The 15340-nt window shown below is 29.0% G+C and overlaps 2 protein-coding genes across 3 annotated transcripts in view; one reads left to right on the top strand and one right to left on the bottom strand.

The window, feature by feature from the left end:
* Positions 1–15340, top strand: part of LOC126839011 (solute carrier family 2, facilitated glucose transporter member 1-like) — a 38114-nt gene that overhangs the window by 6064 nt on the left and 16710 nt on the right. Inside the window, exon 1 of one of the 2 annotated variants that reach the window (XM_050573907.1) lies at positions 10361–10883. The exons of the other annotated variant lie outside the window; for it this stretch is intronic. Coding sequence (XP_050429864.1) covers positions 10815–10883 — 69 coding nt within the window. The 5' untranslated portion in view covers positions 10361–10814. Of the gene's footprint in view, positions 1–10360; positions 10884–15340 lie in introns of those variants that run through there. 2 annotated transcript variants of the gene reach the window in all.
* The window catches only part of LOC126839014 (tRNA N6-adenosine threonylcarbamoyltransferase, mitochondrial), a 32685-nt gene that overhangs the window by 15232 nt on the left and 2113 nt on the right, over positions 1–15340 (bottom strand). The window lies entirely within an intron of this gene.

Raw genomic sequence — 15340 nt, 5'->3', positions numbered from 1 at the left:
TTTATAGTTTTATCAGTGTTGATAAGCATTATGCTCAATGTTTACAGTCTTAATAGTTTTCTCTATAACACGATAGGATGATTTTAAATATTAGTTTAACAAACTTCACTAGCATGCCTATATTGACACCAAAATTGTATATTATTATTTAGATGTGTTCAAAGCCCAAGACATACTTGTGGTTTGCACTCCACTCTGCACTCCGCCTTACATGTACCGAGCCGCAGATATTTTAATCACATTAAATAGGAGAGATGATAAACGAATTAGAACGTAGTTTCTACCTGATAAATTGTAAATACATATTGTGTTATTAATTATTTTTTAAAAAGTGATAGCATTCAGAATGTGACCTATAGTAAAACCGATCTTTAGTTTTTATGTTTCAATTTTAAATTATCTAATTAAATGGGAATAAATATATTATACATCATACATATTTATATATCTAGCTTTGATAAAAGCTGGCAGCCTAACCTAACTGGGCGCCGTTTGATTTTAATCACTGGTTTGGAGAAAGTTGAATTTTAATTTAATAGCGAAGGCATATTCGACCCTAATACGCTCAACTTGTAAGTTGTGGTATTAAGTAACTCTAATGTTCTATATGTTAATATCATAATTTTAAAATCTTCTAAAAAACTCATGTTAGATTTATTGTACGCATGTGTGGTTAGTTAAATACCTACTATAAAATGTTTCGACATGTATATTAGACGTCAGTTTAATAAAGAACCTAACATTTTCTCCACTTCATGGAAAAATATTGAGTCATAGATTTTTTTCTTGTTGATGCTCCCACGCGGAAAGTAATATAGTTAGAAAAATACATAAACCAACTAAAATTATGGTTAATATAGGTTAAACTCAACACAATACATTTATTGTTAGGATAACTAAATAAATAGCTTGACCAACTAAATGTTTAGTTAGCAACTAAACACTTATACTTAAGAAGACGCCACAATTGCCGTATTTTTCGATTTATTAAAGAGGTATTATGGGCAATTTTTGTCAAAATCTTAATTTAAAAGTAAAATGGAAGTGTACTTTGATTAGTACAGGTCCTTAAAGGCTAAAATATAGAAAGGTAGTCGTTTTATCGTTTATACACATATTTCTAACTTCTAAGTATCGAACAAATTCATTTAAGGTGACATATATTGTTGTGTCAAAACACAGTCATTTGTGTAAGTTGATGTAGAGATTTCCAAAAAGATTTTTCGTTGTACAGTTTTCAAATAGTGTCCTTAATAGATTATGTGTTTAAGAATATAATGGACTGAACTAAGTAGTCTATAACGTTGGAATTAAGTTAGTACAAATATATAAATATAAAAAATTGTCTATTTAAAATTTGCATTTTACGTTTCTAGAATACCTTTTCTGGTCGGTCTACTGAATTTTTTGTAGCCTTTGTCTGAATGCAACCTTTTGTTGAATACATATGAAGGGCTGCGGGGAAAAAAGATCAATGTCAATTTTTGTCGTTGCTCTCGACTAATTTGTTTTTCCCTGGTTCGAGCGCATAAAAGATATAATACGTCAATACAAATAATTTGGTACCAAAATCTCATTTTCAAAAAAAAATTGACATTGATCTTTTTTCCCCTGCAGCCCTTCATATAATATTCCTACGCTTTGTTGGCTCTAAACTACTCAACCATAAGAGCGCACGCATGCTTAATACTTTTTTTGCTTTGCAGTATTTTCTATATAATATGTTGTACAATATTATAACAAGCCCTAACGTGAATCTATTGCTCACACCGGACAAGCAGTTACTTTGCTCAAACCACATAATTGTCATTATGCGATAGCCATAATGGTATTATCGATAGTGCATTCAGCATAAGCAAACCACAATACCTATTCTCGCAGTGTTTTGGAAAATTATGAAAATCATAAACTGCGTAGTTTGCAAAGTATACTGATAGAAATGGTTGTGTTCTTCATTCATGATTCATTTGTTTATCGATTCCGTTAAATAAAAAAATCCAACTAAATACTGATACAGATCATTCAACACAGCAATATGTACTTTTGATTCACGTATATTTTGTTATTGCACAATCCCGGTGTTAGAGAAAACTGATAGAATAATTGCCTATTTAATTATTATAACTTATTATGTTATTATTCGGTATATTATAATTTATATGTAAAATTGGAAATAATAAAGTTAAACAGTTATAGAATTGATTAATTGTTTTTAAATTTTTAAATATTTAAAAAATAAAAAATACTTATTTTATTATTTTTAAATTGATTATATGATTCTAAAATGTCGTCTTCTTTCTCTCTTTGGACTTTACGATTAGGACATATTTTGCCTGATTGTATTACCACAAATTTGGCTTCAGTAATCTTTGTTGTTCTTTTAACACATCAATCTAAAATACGTACAAAGTTCGTTAATTTATAATTCTGAGATGCTCAGCAGATTTATGTTTTACTCGATTTTTTGTTTGTACTGCTTGGGATTTTACCAAAACATTCAACTAATGTATTAACATTTGTTTCGCAAAGTGTGTTCATTTATAAATTAATTTCGGTATGAAGCTCTAGATGTATGATTTATGAAATTAAGTTATAATTAACGAATGATATGCAAATATCATTTAATTAATTTTATACAACTTTGAGTTATAACAAGAAATCATAGCTCATTTACAATACCATCAAAGTAACAATAACCGACTATCGTACTATTACAAACACTTCTCCGAATCAATTAAATAAATTATCATTACATATTATAATTATTTTATAATACATATAATTATAAATTGTATATTGGACGAAGTTATAAGTTAGTAGCTTACATTAATTTAGTTTATTTATATACATGTAATTAGGTATATAAACAAATAAATATATGTATTATACATTACAAAAATAAGGTGAAGTAATTTAAATTAAGTAAAGAAGTAAAATAAAAATTTAATTTTATGTAGTTATTGTTCTTTATCAAATAATTAACCTATTGATATCAATATTTTGTAACGTAATATTTAATTTGGTCTTTAGTAAAACTACAACAAGTTGATATGTGCTAGTAGTTTTATACTGATAAAAATTAAAAGTCGTTTTTATCATTTTAATTATTGTTTTTAATAATGTTAAGTGTAAACTGTAGGTACCTTGTTTTCTATTACAAAACGAAAACTATAAGCTCGTTAATTTATATTAATCGATAAGTGAATTTATTATATTTGAAATAGATGTAGACAAACAAACTAGGTAGATATGGTAAAGTAGAAGTAGGTAAATAAAAGCACAAAAGAATTTATCATAATAAATGTATGTTTAAAGATAACAATATATCTATAAGGTAAATAAAATTCAGGCAAAAGGGAGCCGTTCTATTTACAATTTGTACTACTTTTTTTGTACAACTATTTGTTGAATAAATAATTATTTATTACTAGATGTTACGGCCGGTTCTGCATTTAGTATTACAAATTACAACTATACGCTCAACCATTATTCAACTTTGACCAAAAATGGATAGCTTATATTAAGACCACTCTGTTTCACCCGACAGTCAACCGATACAAACAATTTTAATTAAGTGTTATTCTAATTTGTTGCCAAATGTTTGTGTTTAATAGTTTATACGTGTAGCAAAAAAAATATATAGTTCTTACTCAAAGGATAGTTTTTAGGGAAGTAAATTATCATTTGACATATAATAGGTATGTTACTGAATATGAACGTTAACATTCAATTATAAAAAAGTAAAAAAGGCATTGAAATAGTGTATTTAATCAATTTTATTAAAATATTTATGTTTTTGTTTAGTTTAGTTTTATACACGTCAATGCATGGGACCACTATACTATTTTTATAAACACGTTCTAAGCAATGTATAATATAATATATTAGTATTATTAAAACAGGCCAAATAGTGTTTATTGATCTATCGTGTAAAATTGTATTACCCAAAAGGTAAGATTAATAAGCAAATAAATCGATGAAACCGTGATGGTGGAACATACATACACTGAATTTGTTTATACGATTTACATTTATCAGAAACAGTCATATATAGCCACTGATGTATTTATTATTATACAACAAACTCAACCGTTGCTTCTCTTTATTGTGATTGTTTATAACATGTTATTGCCTTCTATAGTATTTTTGTTAAATTATACTAATTGTATTATGAATATGAATATAAATATTATAAAATGCATTAACTCGGCAGTACAGAGAAAAAAGCGATTATTTCCTTATAATATGAAGTGTATTATATTTGTAAACAAATGTTAATGTAAGCGCTCGAATCAGACAGGTGGTAAACGATTGTTTGTATACTAAACAATAACAATAACACTGTTTATAGTGGACTAACGTTAATGTAAACTTTGACCACGTCGTGACGCAAACGAGTGGCGCGACCATTGCGGTTAGTGACAAACACCTACCGACTGTTCTTAAACATAACGCTATAACGTCTAGGACGTGGGGAGGATTGAAGTACCTACGTTTTACACGTACGCGCATAGTTTGATACCTTAAGTTTTCAAAATTCAAAAACAAACTTTAATAAAAACATCGCCGTTCACCTGTAATCACGCCACTGGTCTGTAAAAAATTGTTATGGAAATAAATTCGAGTTAAACTTAAAATATCCTTAAAGCGTGTTTAATTAAGTTTGAGTAAAATACGACGTTTGAAAGACTTACGATAAATTTGACCATAGGATTGTTTTGTTCGTTTGTAAGATTGCTGATGGACAACCATCGGCTACATTATACATTAGTAATAATGCAATTTTCACGGGAAAACCCATAACAGGAATACAAATTTAATTTTTCCTGACTTGTTTTATTTAGAATTGTCATACTAACAAACTAAACGCCTTCGGGTATTTTGACGCTTCTTTCAATAGTTTACATGACTGTGATCTAAGACGTCCTTTTGTCAACCTCACTTTATACAGAGTTTCCACTGAATATATGTGTACATTTTTAGTTTTCCCTATGCACATGTATGTCAACGTCTCGACGACAAGTCGCAACCAACTAGGTCTTAACAAAATGAACAGGAAACAGTTTCGATTCGATTGATATTTTATTTTCCTGTAAACAATTATTATTACAAAACAAAAAAAACAAAACAAAACTTTATTAGTTTAATAACAGCGCTAATCATGAATTACATTGAAATCACGACATTAGTAATTACTATTTTATCTATATTAAGTAAATTTACATAATGAGACTCACTTATATTATTGTTATATTTGTTTAACTTTGGGTACTTGAATGAATATTCGTTTAAAAAACCTAATTTTATTAGTTTTAAAACTGTGTTAAACGCTAATTGATTTTATTTTTTATCTACTATTTACATATTTTGTTATCCTTTAAAGTGTATATTATTTTAAAGTAATAAAAGTCAAACGTTTTTGTTATTTTCGATTATTTTGATCATCGTCGTACAAAGTATTTTTAGTTTTTTTTTTGACACTTCTTTTTTATAATTTTTTTATAGTATCTTTGGCCATCAACATTTTTTATTATAAATCAGTTTCTTATGTAAAATGGTCCCAGCTTTCTGAAAAAAATATTTATTTAGTTTTTCAAGTAACAACAAGTTATTAAAATTGAGTTTATAATCTAAAACGATTTTTTCTAAAAAAGCGAAATATTATCTTATTTTTACACATAATCTTTACAACTATTTGGAGTAGTCGTTTTTCCAGGTTTTCGACTTTTCTATGTATTTTTATGTCTTTTTTTGTTTTTCTAATCGTTTTTATCGAGAACCCAATTTACATATTTTAAGCAAAATTATCTAAGCTTTTCGAAAAAAATATTTGAAAAATTTTTAAATTTTGGGCAACACAAAAAATTCACTTTTTAGATTATAAACTTGATATTAATGACTTTCTGTTACTCGAAAAACGAAATAAATATATTTTATCAGAAAGCTGAGATTATTTTACATAAAAAACTGATTTTTAATAATTTTTTTTTTTGATGGTCAAAGATACTAGAAAAAGATGAGCCAGGAAAAAAACACAATACTTTTTATGACCATGGCTAAAATCAACGAAACAAATCCAAAAAGATTTGAGAACATGCTTTTTATCGTACCAGACATGCAGTGTAATTTTCAAAAAAATCCGCGGGGTGGTCGCTCTAAACGTTAGTTTGTATTTAGTGTTTTGAAACTTATATATAAACGTGTGTGTGAGTTTTAGGAATTTTATAGGTGGTCAATTAATGCTTATTGCATCATAATAATATACTCACAATATTAGATAATAACGTATTACGAGGGTAGATAAGTAACCGATGTAATTAAGTATACTGTGTATTTTTAACAGACACTTCTTAATTAACAAAAGTATTTATTTTCAAATTGATTGACCTTTAAAAATAATAGAATTACTCACGGAAATGAAAATACCTACTTATAAAAACTCTAGGTAAATCGATCATTAGCGATAACAAACCGTTAACTGGCGAAATTTAACTATTAATATATTTTCTTCACTGATTGTTGTTATTATGAGGTTTAATATGAGATATTATGAGATGTAGGTAATAGTTATATCTCTTTCAACATATTTTGGTAAAACTAAAATCAATTGTCTGAACGGACACACGATCTCGAAAATCTAGTGTATAAATACAATTACTTAACTCATTATTACATTTTTTTATAAATGTTTGGAAAAATAAAAATAATCTCAATTTATTAATTTAAAAATAAAAAAAAAATATGTAAGCGCGTTTTACAACATAAATTAATGGACTTAGTTCAAAAAGAATATTTATAAAAATACAGGATTTATATTTGACATACAGGATTTTATAATCATGACTTTCCATAATATGAATTTTTTTATATAAAATATATTTATTAAGTTGGTGACAGAGACATTGTGGAAATACTTAACTGGTTTTATATACGTATTTAGGTTTTTATGATTTAAAATGTACCTACACCTATTGCCTCACGTAGCTCAACAATTTCAAATTATATTTGACATTTGTACATAAAATTATTGTTAAAATAGCGTGAGACATCTATATATTATTATATAATATGTTTACAAAAGTTAAAGAATAAAACAAGTACATACGTTTTAATACACTTATGTTTTTTTTAATCATATGTTTAATTTATGCATTTTTTTTTCAATAGTTGGTTTTTTTAAATTGCAATTTACATTACTACAACTAACGAGTAACGACTAATCAAAGCATAGTTGCTAATGTTTATGTTGTACATAATTTATTTTTTTGTATATTAAAAAATTACCATTTTATAGATTGTACAAATAATTATTTTATTTCGCTTACTAGAGTTTAGTCTGTCAAAATTTTAAAAAAAGTATTGAATTTTTAAACCTAAGATATTCATATATCTTTGTTTTTATAATATAAATGTACATTTATTATTCATTTTTAAAAATTGTATGTATAGTATAAAAGCTATACTAAACATATTTATTTACTCTACAATAAAATATCTAATAGTAAGATTAGGTTAAGTATAATCCAAAAGCAATATATTGAAACTAAAATTGAATCTAAGAGTTATGAATAAATAATCTAGATTAAATAAATTACAATAAATTGTATAATAAAATAAACATATACATAACAGATGTTATTTTGTTAGGATGTAATTAATTTAAGAAGTATTAGATTTTCATTATTGTCTTCTGTTGACTAAAAAAAAAACAGCAAACTTTAATAAAAAATAATTCGGGAAATGTAACGCAATATTATTCATAAATTATAATTTGTGGTACTAAGTATTATTTTGTACAATTAGTGGTACTAAGTATAATAAATAGATTCAATACTAACAGTAATTAACATTAATGGAAATGAAAGTTAGTCAACGATAGGTACAACCGGAATTGAGGTATAAATAATATTTATTTGGAGAATAGTAAAGATCCTTGTACCTAATAATTTAATATTATCAGTTTTCTAATACTTTTTATTATTCTAAAAATAAACGAAGAAAGAGTAATTAAAATTTTAATTCAGAGGTCAGTGATTCGTCTGATTTTATTTTATTAAATTTAAGTGATGTCCTGATAATATTTTAACACTATCGCATTTTGTTATAATATAATGTTTGTAACTTTGTAAGTAATTCAAGATTGGAGTTTTTTTAAAACATTGGCGCCACTGAATAACACAATATGTTAACTGGTTATGATAAACTACACAACTATAATGCTATGATAACAATATAGTATAATATAATTGATATTATAGTCTAATTGTTTTATTTAGTAGTTGTAGTATTCAACATTGTTTCCGCATTGTAAAAATAGCAACAAATGTTTTTATTTACATAAAACTCGTTTGAAAGATACTACGCCGACGTAGTCATTAACGCCGGTTAAACAGTAGTTAAATACTATGTTGTATAATAACAAAAAAATCAGTTAAGGTCATAAGGGTCGTATAATATATTTTTTAACGCATGGTTATGTATTATAAATGGATACTATAGTTGCAAAGCTAAATAAAATCGAACTAGACCAGAATATTCACTCGAAGTGGTGACGTATTCAAACTGGTTGTTGGATTCTTTTCTTTGGTTGTTAGTTTAAATTAATTAAACCGAAAAGTACAAATTGTTCTGCTTGATTCAATGACAGTACTTAAAAAAATATTCTAGTTTAATGTAACAACATACCGCGTATGACACTCAGTTGCATTTCAGTTTTCATTTCAATATTCTCATGAAATTTATATTTATTTTTCTTTTAGTTTCAAAGCTAAGTTGTTGACTATAATTTTTTTTTCATAAAATATGTCAGCAAGATTTTTCTAGTATTAAATGGTTAACTTCTAGCATAGCGACTGTTCAGCTTTTTTTGTATATAATAATTAGCTGCTACCAATTTTGATATTGTCCAATGTGAAAACTCTATTAACCCTTCACTGCATGAATTTTTTTTTAACCATATGCTATAAATGTACTTGATACTACTTAAAAAAATTTAAATAAATATTTTAGCTTCGATGCAAAGCGAGAAGGTATTGGTTTTTTGAGTTTTAGTTTCATGGAAAACGCTAATTAAAGAATTTGGAACATTGTACATACAAAGATGTATAGCATGAGCAGATATAAACAATAAATACAATTGTTCCATATATGGAACATTATGCAGTGAAGGGTTAAAAAATGTTTAGATAACAGACTTCGAATTTTGTTTAAGAGCAAATTGACGCTCCTTATTAAAGACAGCTTTGAAAGACAGTTTGTTTGCTTAACGAAAAACCGAACTTCATCCCATTGTTTTTCATTAACAAATCGAAACTTGCTGTTTTGCGTACAGAGCGTCGAAAAATAATTATGCCAAATATATTGTATTTATATAATCGTATTATGTTAAGCAAACAATAATTACATATATATATATATATATATATATATTATAATACATTTTTTTATTAAAACAAATGTTTTAATAAAAAAAAAATTGTTTGTAACCTAACCTAACCAATAAGCTCTTTTGAGTTAATTCGACTTCATTGTCTAGAATCGTAGTGTCTCACACAAATCCACAGTATAACAAATTAATTTACATTCGCATCAAGCAGCTTTTAGATAATGTGGTGATATGATGTTTATTATTATAAATAATTTTGTAAAAAAATTAAAGTAAACCATTTTATAAAAATACACTTTTAATGCATACAATTCAACTAACTAAGAGAGGGGCTTTAGCCTCCATACCCCCCTCTCACTATCCTTGTATCTGCCCCTAGATCCCCATAGTTATAACAGATGGATCAGTTAATTTTTTTCCAATTTTCAACTGTCATTCGAGATACAACAAATTGGTTAACAACACACTGTGCATTTTCTGCCTAATCGATAATAAAAAAGAAAATAGAGCAGGTATACGTAATTTATTTCGAGTAATGATTGTCACTGGAATTTCAACTATGCTTCGTCGTACCTACCTAAGTTATAATAGACGCGGTCAGCGAGCGACTTATGCCTTTTTTTGTTCGTTTAACGACAGGTTAACGGGATCTAATGGATTTTCGCTACTCTAGCTGTATCCACTAGTACACCCATTTAAAAACCACATACCTTTAATTATGCGCTGACCGCGTTTTTAATTGGACTCCAATTATTAAATAGTAATAAATAATTAACGGTCGGCTCGCGTGGGGATTATTTATATTATCATTAATATGATAAAGTGGTAGCGGCGGCGGCGGCGGCGGTGGTTTACTACCATATATGATAAAGCGGTGATGTGGGCAAGACGACCGGTGAGACCACCGTTGGAGAGAGGTGTCTCCCGGTGGTGGGAAAGCAAAACGGTGGCGGTTGAACGTTGAAAGCCGTATGCCGGTGTGCGCCGCCGCTAATGTTACTGATGCGCATTGGCATAACGCGTTTGGTCGTGTGCAGGACTAGGAGAAACGGAAAAGGCTGAGCAGGCGCGTCCGCGCTCGATATAATACCGTTTCGATTTTAACAGAAATATTTTTTTTTATCATTATTATTATTATTTGATTTTGTCGTTATTCCTTTTCATCCGTTAAACCCCCAACGGCCGCCGCTCTAGCGCTACCACCGCCGCCGGCACACGCTCTACGTCGTACTTACCCTCGGGCAGTCATCCCCTGCGTTCGGCAACGGACGGTCTAGCGATCGCGTCCACACGCCATAAACAACTGCGCGTCTCACGCGTGGACGTCCACGGACAGCAGCTGCAGTTTAACAACAACTAGGACACCAGCCGTTGCAGGTCGTTTTAGTATTAATTGCTTTTCGCACACAAACATACAAAGGTATTCGCGATGAGTGAGAAACAAATGGTCAAAGACTTGGAGAAACAGCCGCCCAAGGGGAAGTCGCCGCCCAACCAGGTACATATGCACCCTTTTTATTCGACATAGTTCTTTTGCATTATTTGTCGCCAAAAATACTTTCCGTCTATCTGCTAAACCGCGAGAATCTGCAGATAAAACCATCTATGGGGCTTTCATGACTAAAATAGTATTGTCAGTAACGGATTTAGGTATGGGCTAACTAGGCTATAACCTAGAGTGACATTTACAAGGGGTCGGCAACTGTTTGTGGTAAACGAAAGAAGTATAAATTTTAAAAAAAATCTCGATTTCATTATCATTTGATCATATATATTTTTTTCAATATACCAATAAATAATCAACATGAATTTAATATAAATAATATACATATTATAATGGTAATTTTTTCCTCTCTTAAATATATACATTAATATTCTTGGCTTTAGGGGGGCGGCAGATAGCTAATAGCCTATTGGGGCGCTAAAACTCCAAATCTGGGTATCGTTTGGTATACTTATTGTGGAAAATCCTTCGAGGTCGTTTTCATGTACGATTTACAAATACCGACGTGTTTGAGCAGAGGCGGCCAAATCAATATCAATGTATTATTTATACAAAATATATAAACAATGTTATTCACACGTGTTTTTGTATTGTAAAAGTTATTTGAAAGATCAGATAACATACAACAAAGATCATATTTTGTACAATAGTACAACGTCGGTCATGTTACGTGTACTCGTACATTCAAAATTAACAAAAAAATATATCATCGTAAAACCTTTTTAACTTCGCATCGGGGCTAAATATAATATAATTTCCATAATATCGTGTATTAGTATAACGAATCTATATTTTGTTCTCATTAATAATATTAGAAGATTTAACATTTTGCCATCGCGATGTAAAATCTACACCGGTACAGATCGATACTCTACATTTATACTCATTGTTCATCAAAGTGAAAATACTTACTTATTAAAAAACTAAAACCTTCAAGAGCTTAAATAACAAGTTTAGATTTATAACTCGGGGATTATGAGCTTTGTATTCCTTAGGATTATTACAGATATAACACATAGCAATTATAAGTACTCTATAATCGATAAAGGCATTATTTCAGTTTGTAAAACTACATTAGAGTTAATATATAATAATCCATGGGATTTGATTAAAATAATAACACAATACACTGACATCAAATTCAATTTTTGTACATGGAAATGTGTGTTCACCGCATGTCTCATTATACCTACTTGTTTAATCAAAAATAAAATATTTATAATATTTTTCTAATTAAATTGCTACGATAATAAGTACAATTTTCTTTATGATATTATGATGATGTATTTAATTTATTAATATTATGTCAGAAAGGGTGTTTAAAAATGTTTAAGCTGTTTTGCTCGAAATCTCTGCTAAAGGGCTCTCGACGACCAAGGTCGTAATTAAAGGTATCGGAGTACATTAACGCTGTTAATTGAGTATAACCGGCTAATAGACATGTCAGTGTATTAGTCGAATGTTTACAATTCATCGATTTATTTTAGTTGTATTGTATAAGCGTAATTATTGTTTTCTTAATGTCAAGCGTAATTATTTTATATGTACGATTCACATAATATAATGGACTCCCATTTATTACTAATTGTTTATTACAATATCGAAATTTGGTGAAAATTGGATAAAATAATACCAAAAGATATTACAGTAGATTTTGTGAATTTTATGATGTTATAATTATTATAATCTCCAATGTTCCTTTGCATTCGACGCTTAACGATTTATTAGCACTATTTTATTCCTAATTATTTGCAATTTACGTTTACGTTAGGGATCTTATCTATTTGTTTTTATCAAGCCTTAATACCTAATAATAATAATAATTAAGAGCTCGTGTTCGGCCGGCATGCTATGTACACAAACTACTCTCAACGTGGTCGTTACATCTTGCCGCAGGCTTATTGAAGTTTACTACAATGTCCATTTTTTTCCTTCCGTTTTCATTAACTAATGAATAGGTCGAGATTCAATCTTTAAGCTCCAGTAAAAGTATTACATTTTCAAACTATAATATATTTTTTTTCTAGCCTTGTTCGGTTGCATTGTTTTTGCGCCAGTCATATCCTTTGGACCGATATGCGCCAAGACAAGATGGTGGCAACATATTTATCATTTTTTTACCTGATACACTGGTCCCATTTTTTTTTACATTTGTACCGTGAGTTTTGATTAAAGGGCAAACGCTGGTCAAGATGGATTCGCCGATTTTATTTCTCCTGTTATTACAATATATACATAAATGTATCTAAGCGATTTAAATACTTGGACCTGGACACAAACATATTTTGATTTTTAATGTATAATGAGAAGAAATATTCAGAACTCACCTCTCTGTCAAATGTATAAGTTTCGTCAGATTAGTAAATTTAACCGTATTCGCGGAATGTAGATAGTTATTACTTATTCTTATTAGATTTCACAGTAAAGTAACGAAATGTGTTGTATCATAGATATAATGTTACCTTGTCGATTTCCTTTTGTTTTCATTGTAATTTTTGTTTGTATTATTATTAGTTTACTTGTTACGGTACAATGTTATGTTCGGAGCAAAGTTTCCAGAACGATATCGACGAACGCATTTCATTTTTAAAAATTTTTTTTTATCATAGGTCAATAGTAAAAATTGCATTCGGACTATTTAAGCAGTCGCATGTGGTGTAAACACACTGGTTAAATTAACTGTACTAAGTTCATCGTATTATTGGTCTACGATATACCTAATATACAATGCTCAAGCGGGTCCTAAACGTTTACCGACGACCGGATGTATAATAATGAATGAATCATAGTCTGCTAGGGGTAATGACTGTATAGTAAGTGTGTGTTTTGAATAACAAAAATATGAGTTTAAGAAATGTCCAGGCCGCTTCGTACTTACATTGTATATTAATATTAATGTACAAATAGTAACACCGCGACGTTTAGTTTATCTAATCGTAAGGCTACCACATTGGCTTCAACAAATTTTAAATTTTAAATGAAAATAGACACTATTTTTTACGCGCTTAGTAAAACTGCACACGACGCATAGAGTTAAAACAATACGACCAGCATTTCCATGAAACATAAACGTTCGATTTTATTAGCCGAAAAAATTCACCTTTACCTTCCCTAACCGTATTCAAATCTGTGATGTTCTTTCAAGTTATAAAAAAATTAATTATAGGACTGAAAATTGTACAATAATTAATGTTCGGGGGCTTATTCATTTCATTTTCCGGCTCTTGTAATTTTCTGAATATTTTCCGCTTATATGCCTTTAGATACAACTGCCATGTACGTAATTTTTAAGCACACAGTTCCGGTAATTTGTCATAATTGAATTCGGTAGGCGTAAACATGGGTAACGCGACGCATTTAGTACAATACTATTATCACTATATTATTACTCTTACTATTATTATTATTATAGAAAAACGAGCATTACGACCTTGTAGCTAAATTATTATTGTGGTACGAAAATCATAATAATTACATATTTACAGCGTAGTGTAAAGATATACATTTTGCAAGACCAGAGACGCGCATGTAGCGGTCGATTTTAGTCTAGTTTTAGGGCATAAATTAAACGGGTTTTACGGGTTTGATAAAAAAAAAGGTCTGAAAATTGTTCATCGCTTCATGCAATCAAGATCATACTTTTATTATACACACACACACTTATATGTATGTATATATGAAACGGAAAAGAGAGTTCGTTGCTCAAAGGTTATCTCGAGTCCACTGATTCCACTGATTGTGTTCCTATTACTTATATTTATTGAATTCGTGCAAGTACAGTCCTATACCGACCGATAAGATTTGGTAATTATTATATATTCTGTATATTATTATTATTGTATAATCCTTTTCTATGGGTTTTATTTACATTTTACATTTTATTGTTATTGTTTTCATCGTCGTTTGATATACTCCTATAGTCCTATGTAATAAATTATTACATAGGAGTATAGGTATTATTATACTGTTATACTTTCCAACCTTTTACCGTACAGTTCGTTGCACACAATCTATATGCATTACTCTACGCCAAATGTAGGTATTACATATTATAATAATCATCAATCAACGTACACGTTTTGTGTAATCACTGCGTGCTCTGTCCGAATTACATGGTTGAAGTGTTTTGATTCCTGTGGAGTTTATAAAACAATAAAACCGGCAATGTAGTGATTTTTTAATTTTATTGACTAACCGCAGACAATAAACATTTCACAACCCGTTCACGCCTTAAATATTATTATTATTTTTTTATCGTCTCAACAATTGATTTGATTTACCATATCCGTATATGGGAAAATCTTAATCAACTCTATCGTATATGACTTTCAAATCCATGTGTGTGTATGCTTAAGAATTACCGTTATACTTGTGTTATCTATCTTTAATAGTTGTTGAGGAGATTAAACGCGTCGAGTGCACCTAGAGTGCATAATTAAATTATAGTAGAA

The sequence above is a fragment of the Adelges cooleyi genome, unplaced genomic scaffold (genome assembly GCF_023614345.1).
Source record: "Adelges cooleyi isolate 19-005CV unplaced genomic scaffold, UGA_ACOO_1.1 ACOO_flye_CR_arks_rails_tigmint_CR_PRNA_30, whole genome shotgun sequence".
Classification (NCBI taxonomy): Eukaryota; Metazoa; Arthropoda; class Insecta; order Hemiptera; family Adelgidae; genus Adelges; species Adelges cooleyi.
Note: the sequence above shows the minus strand (reverse complement) of the source record. Positions and strands in the feature narration are given on the sequence as shown.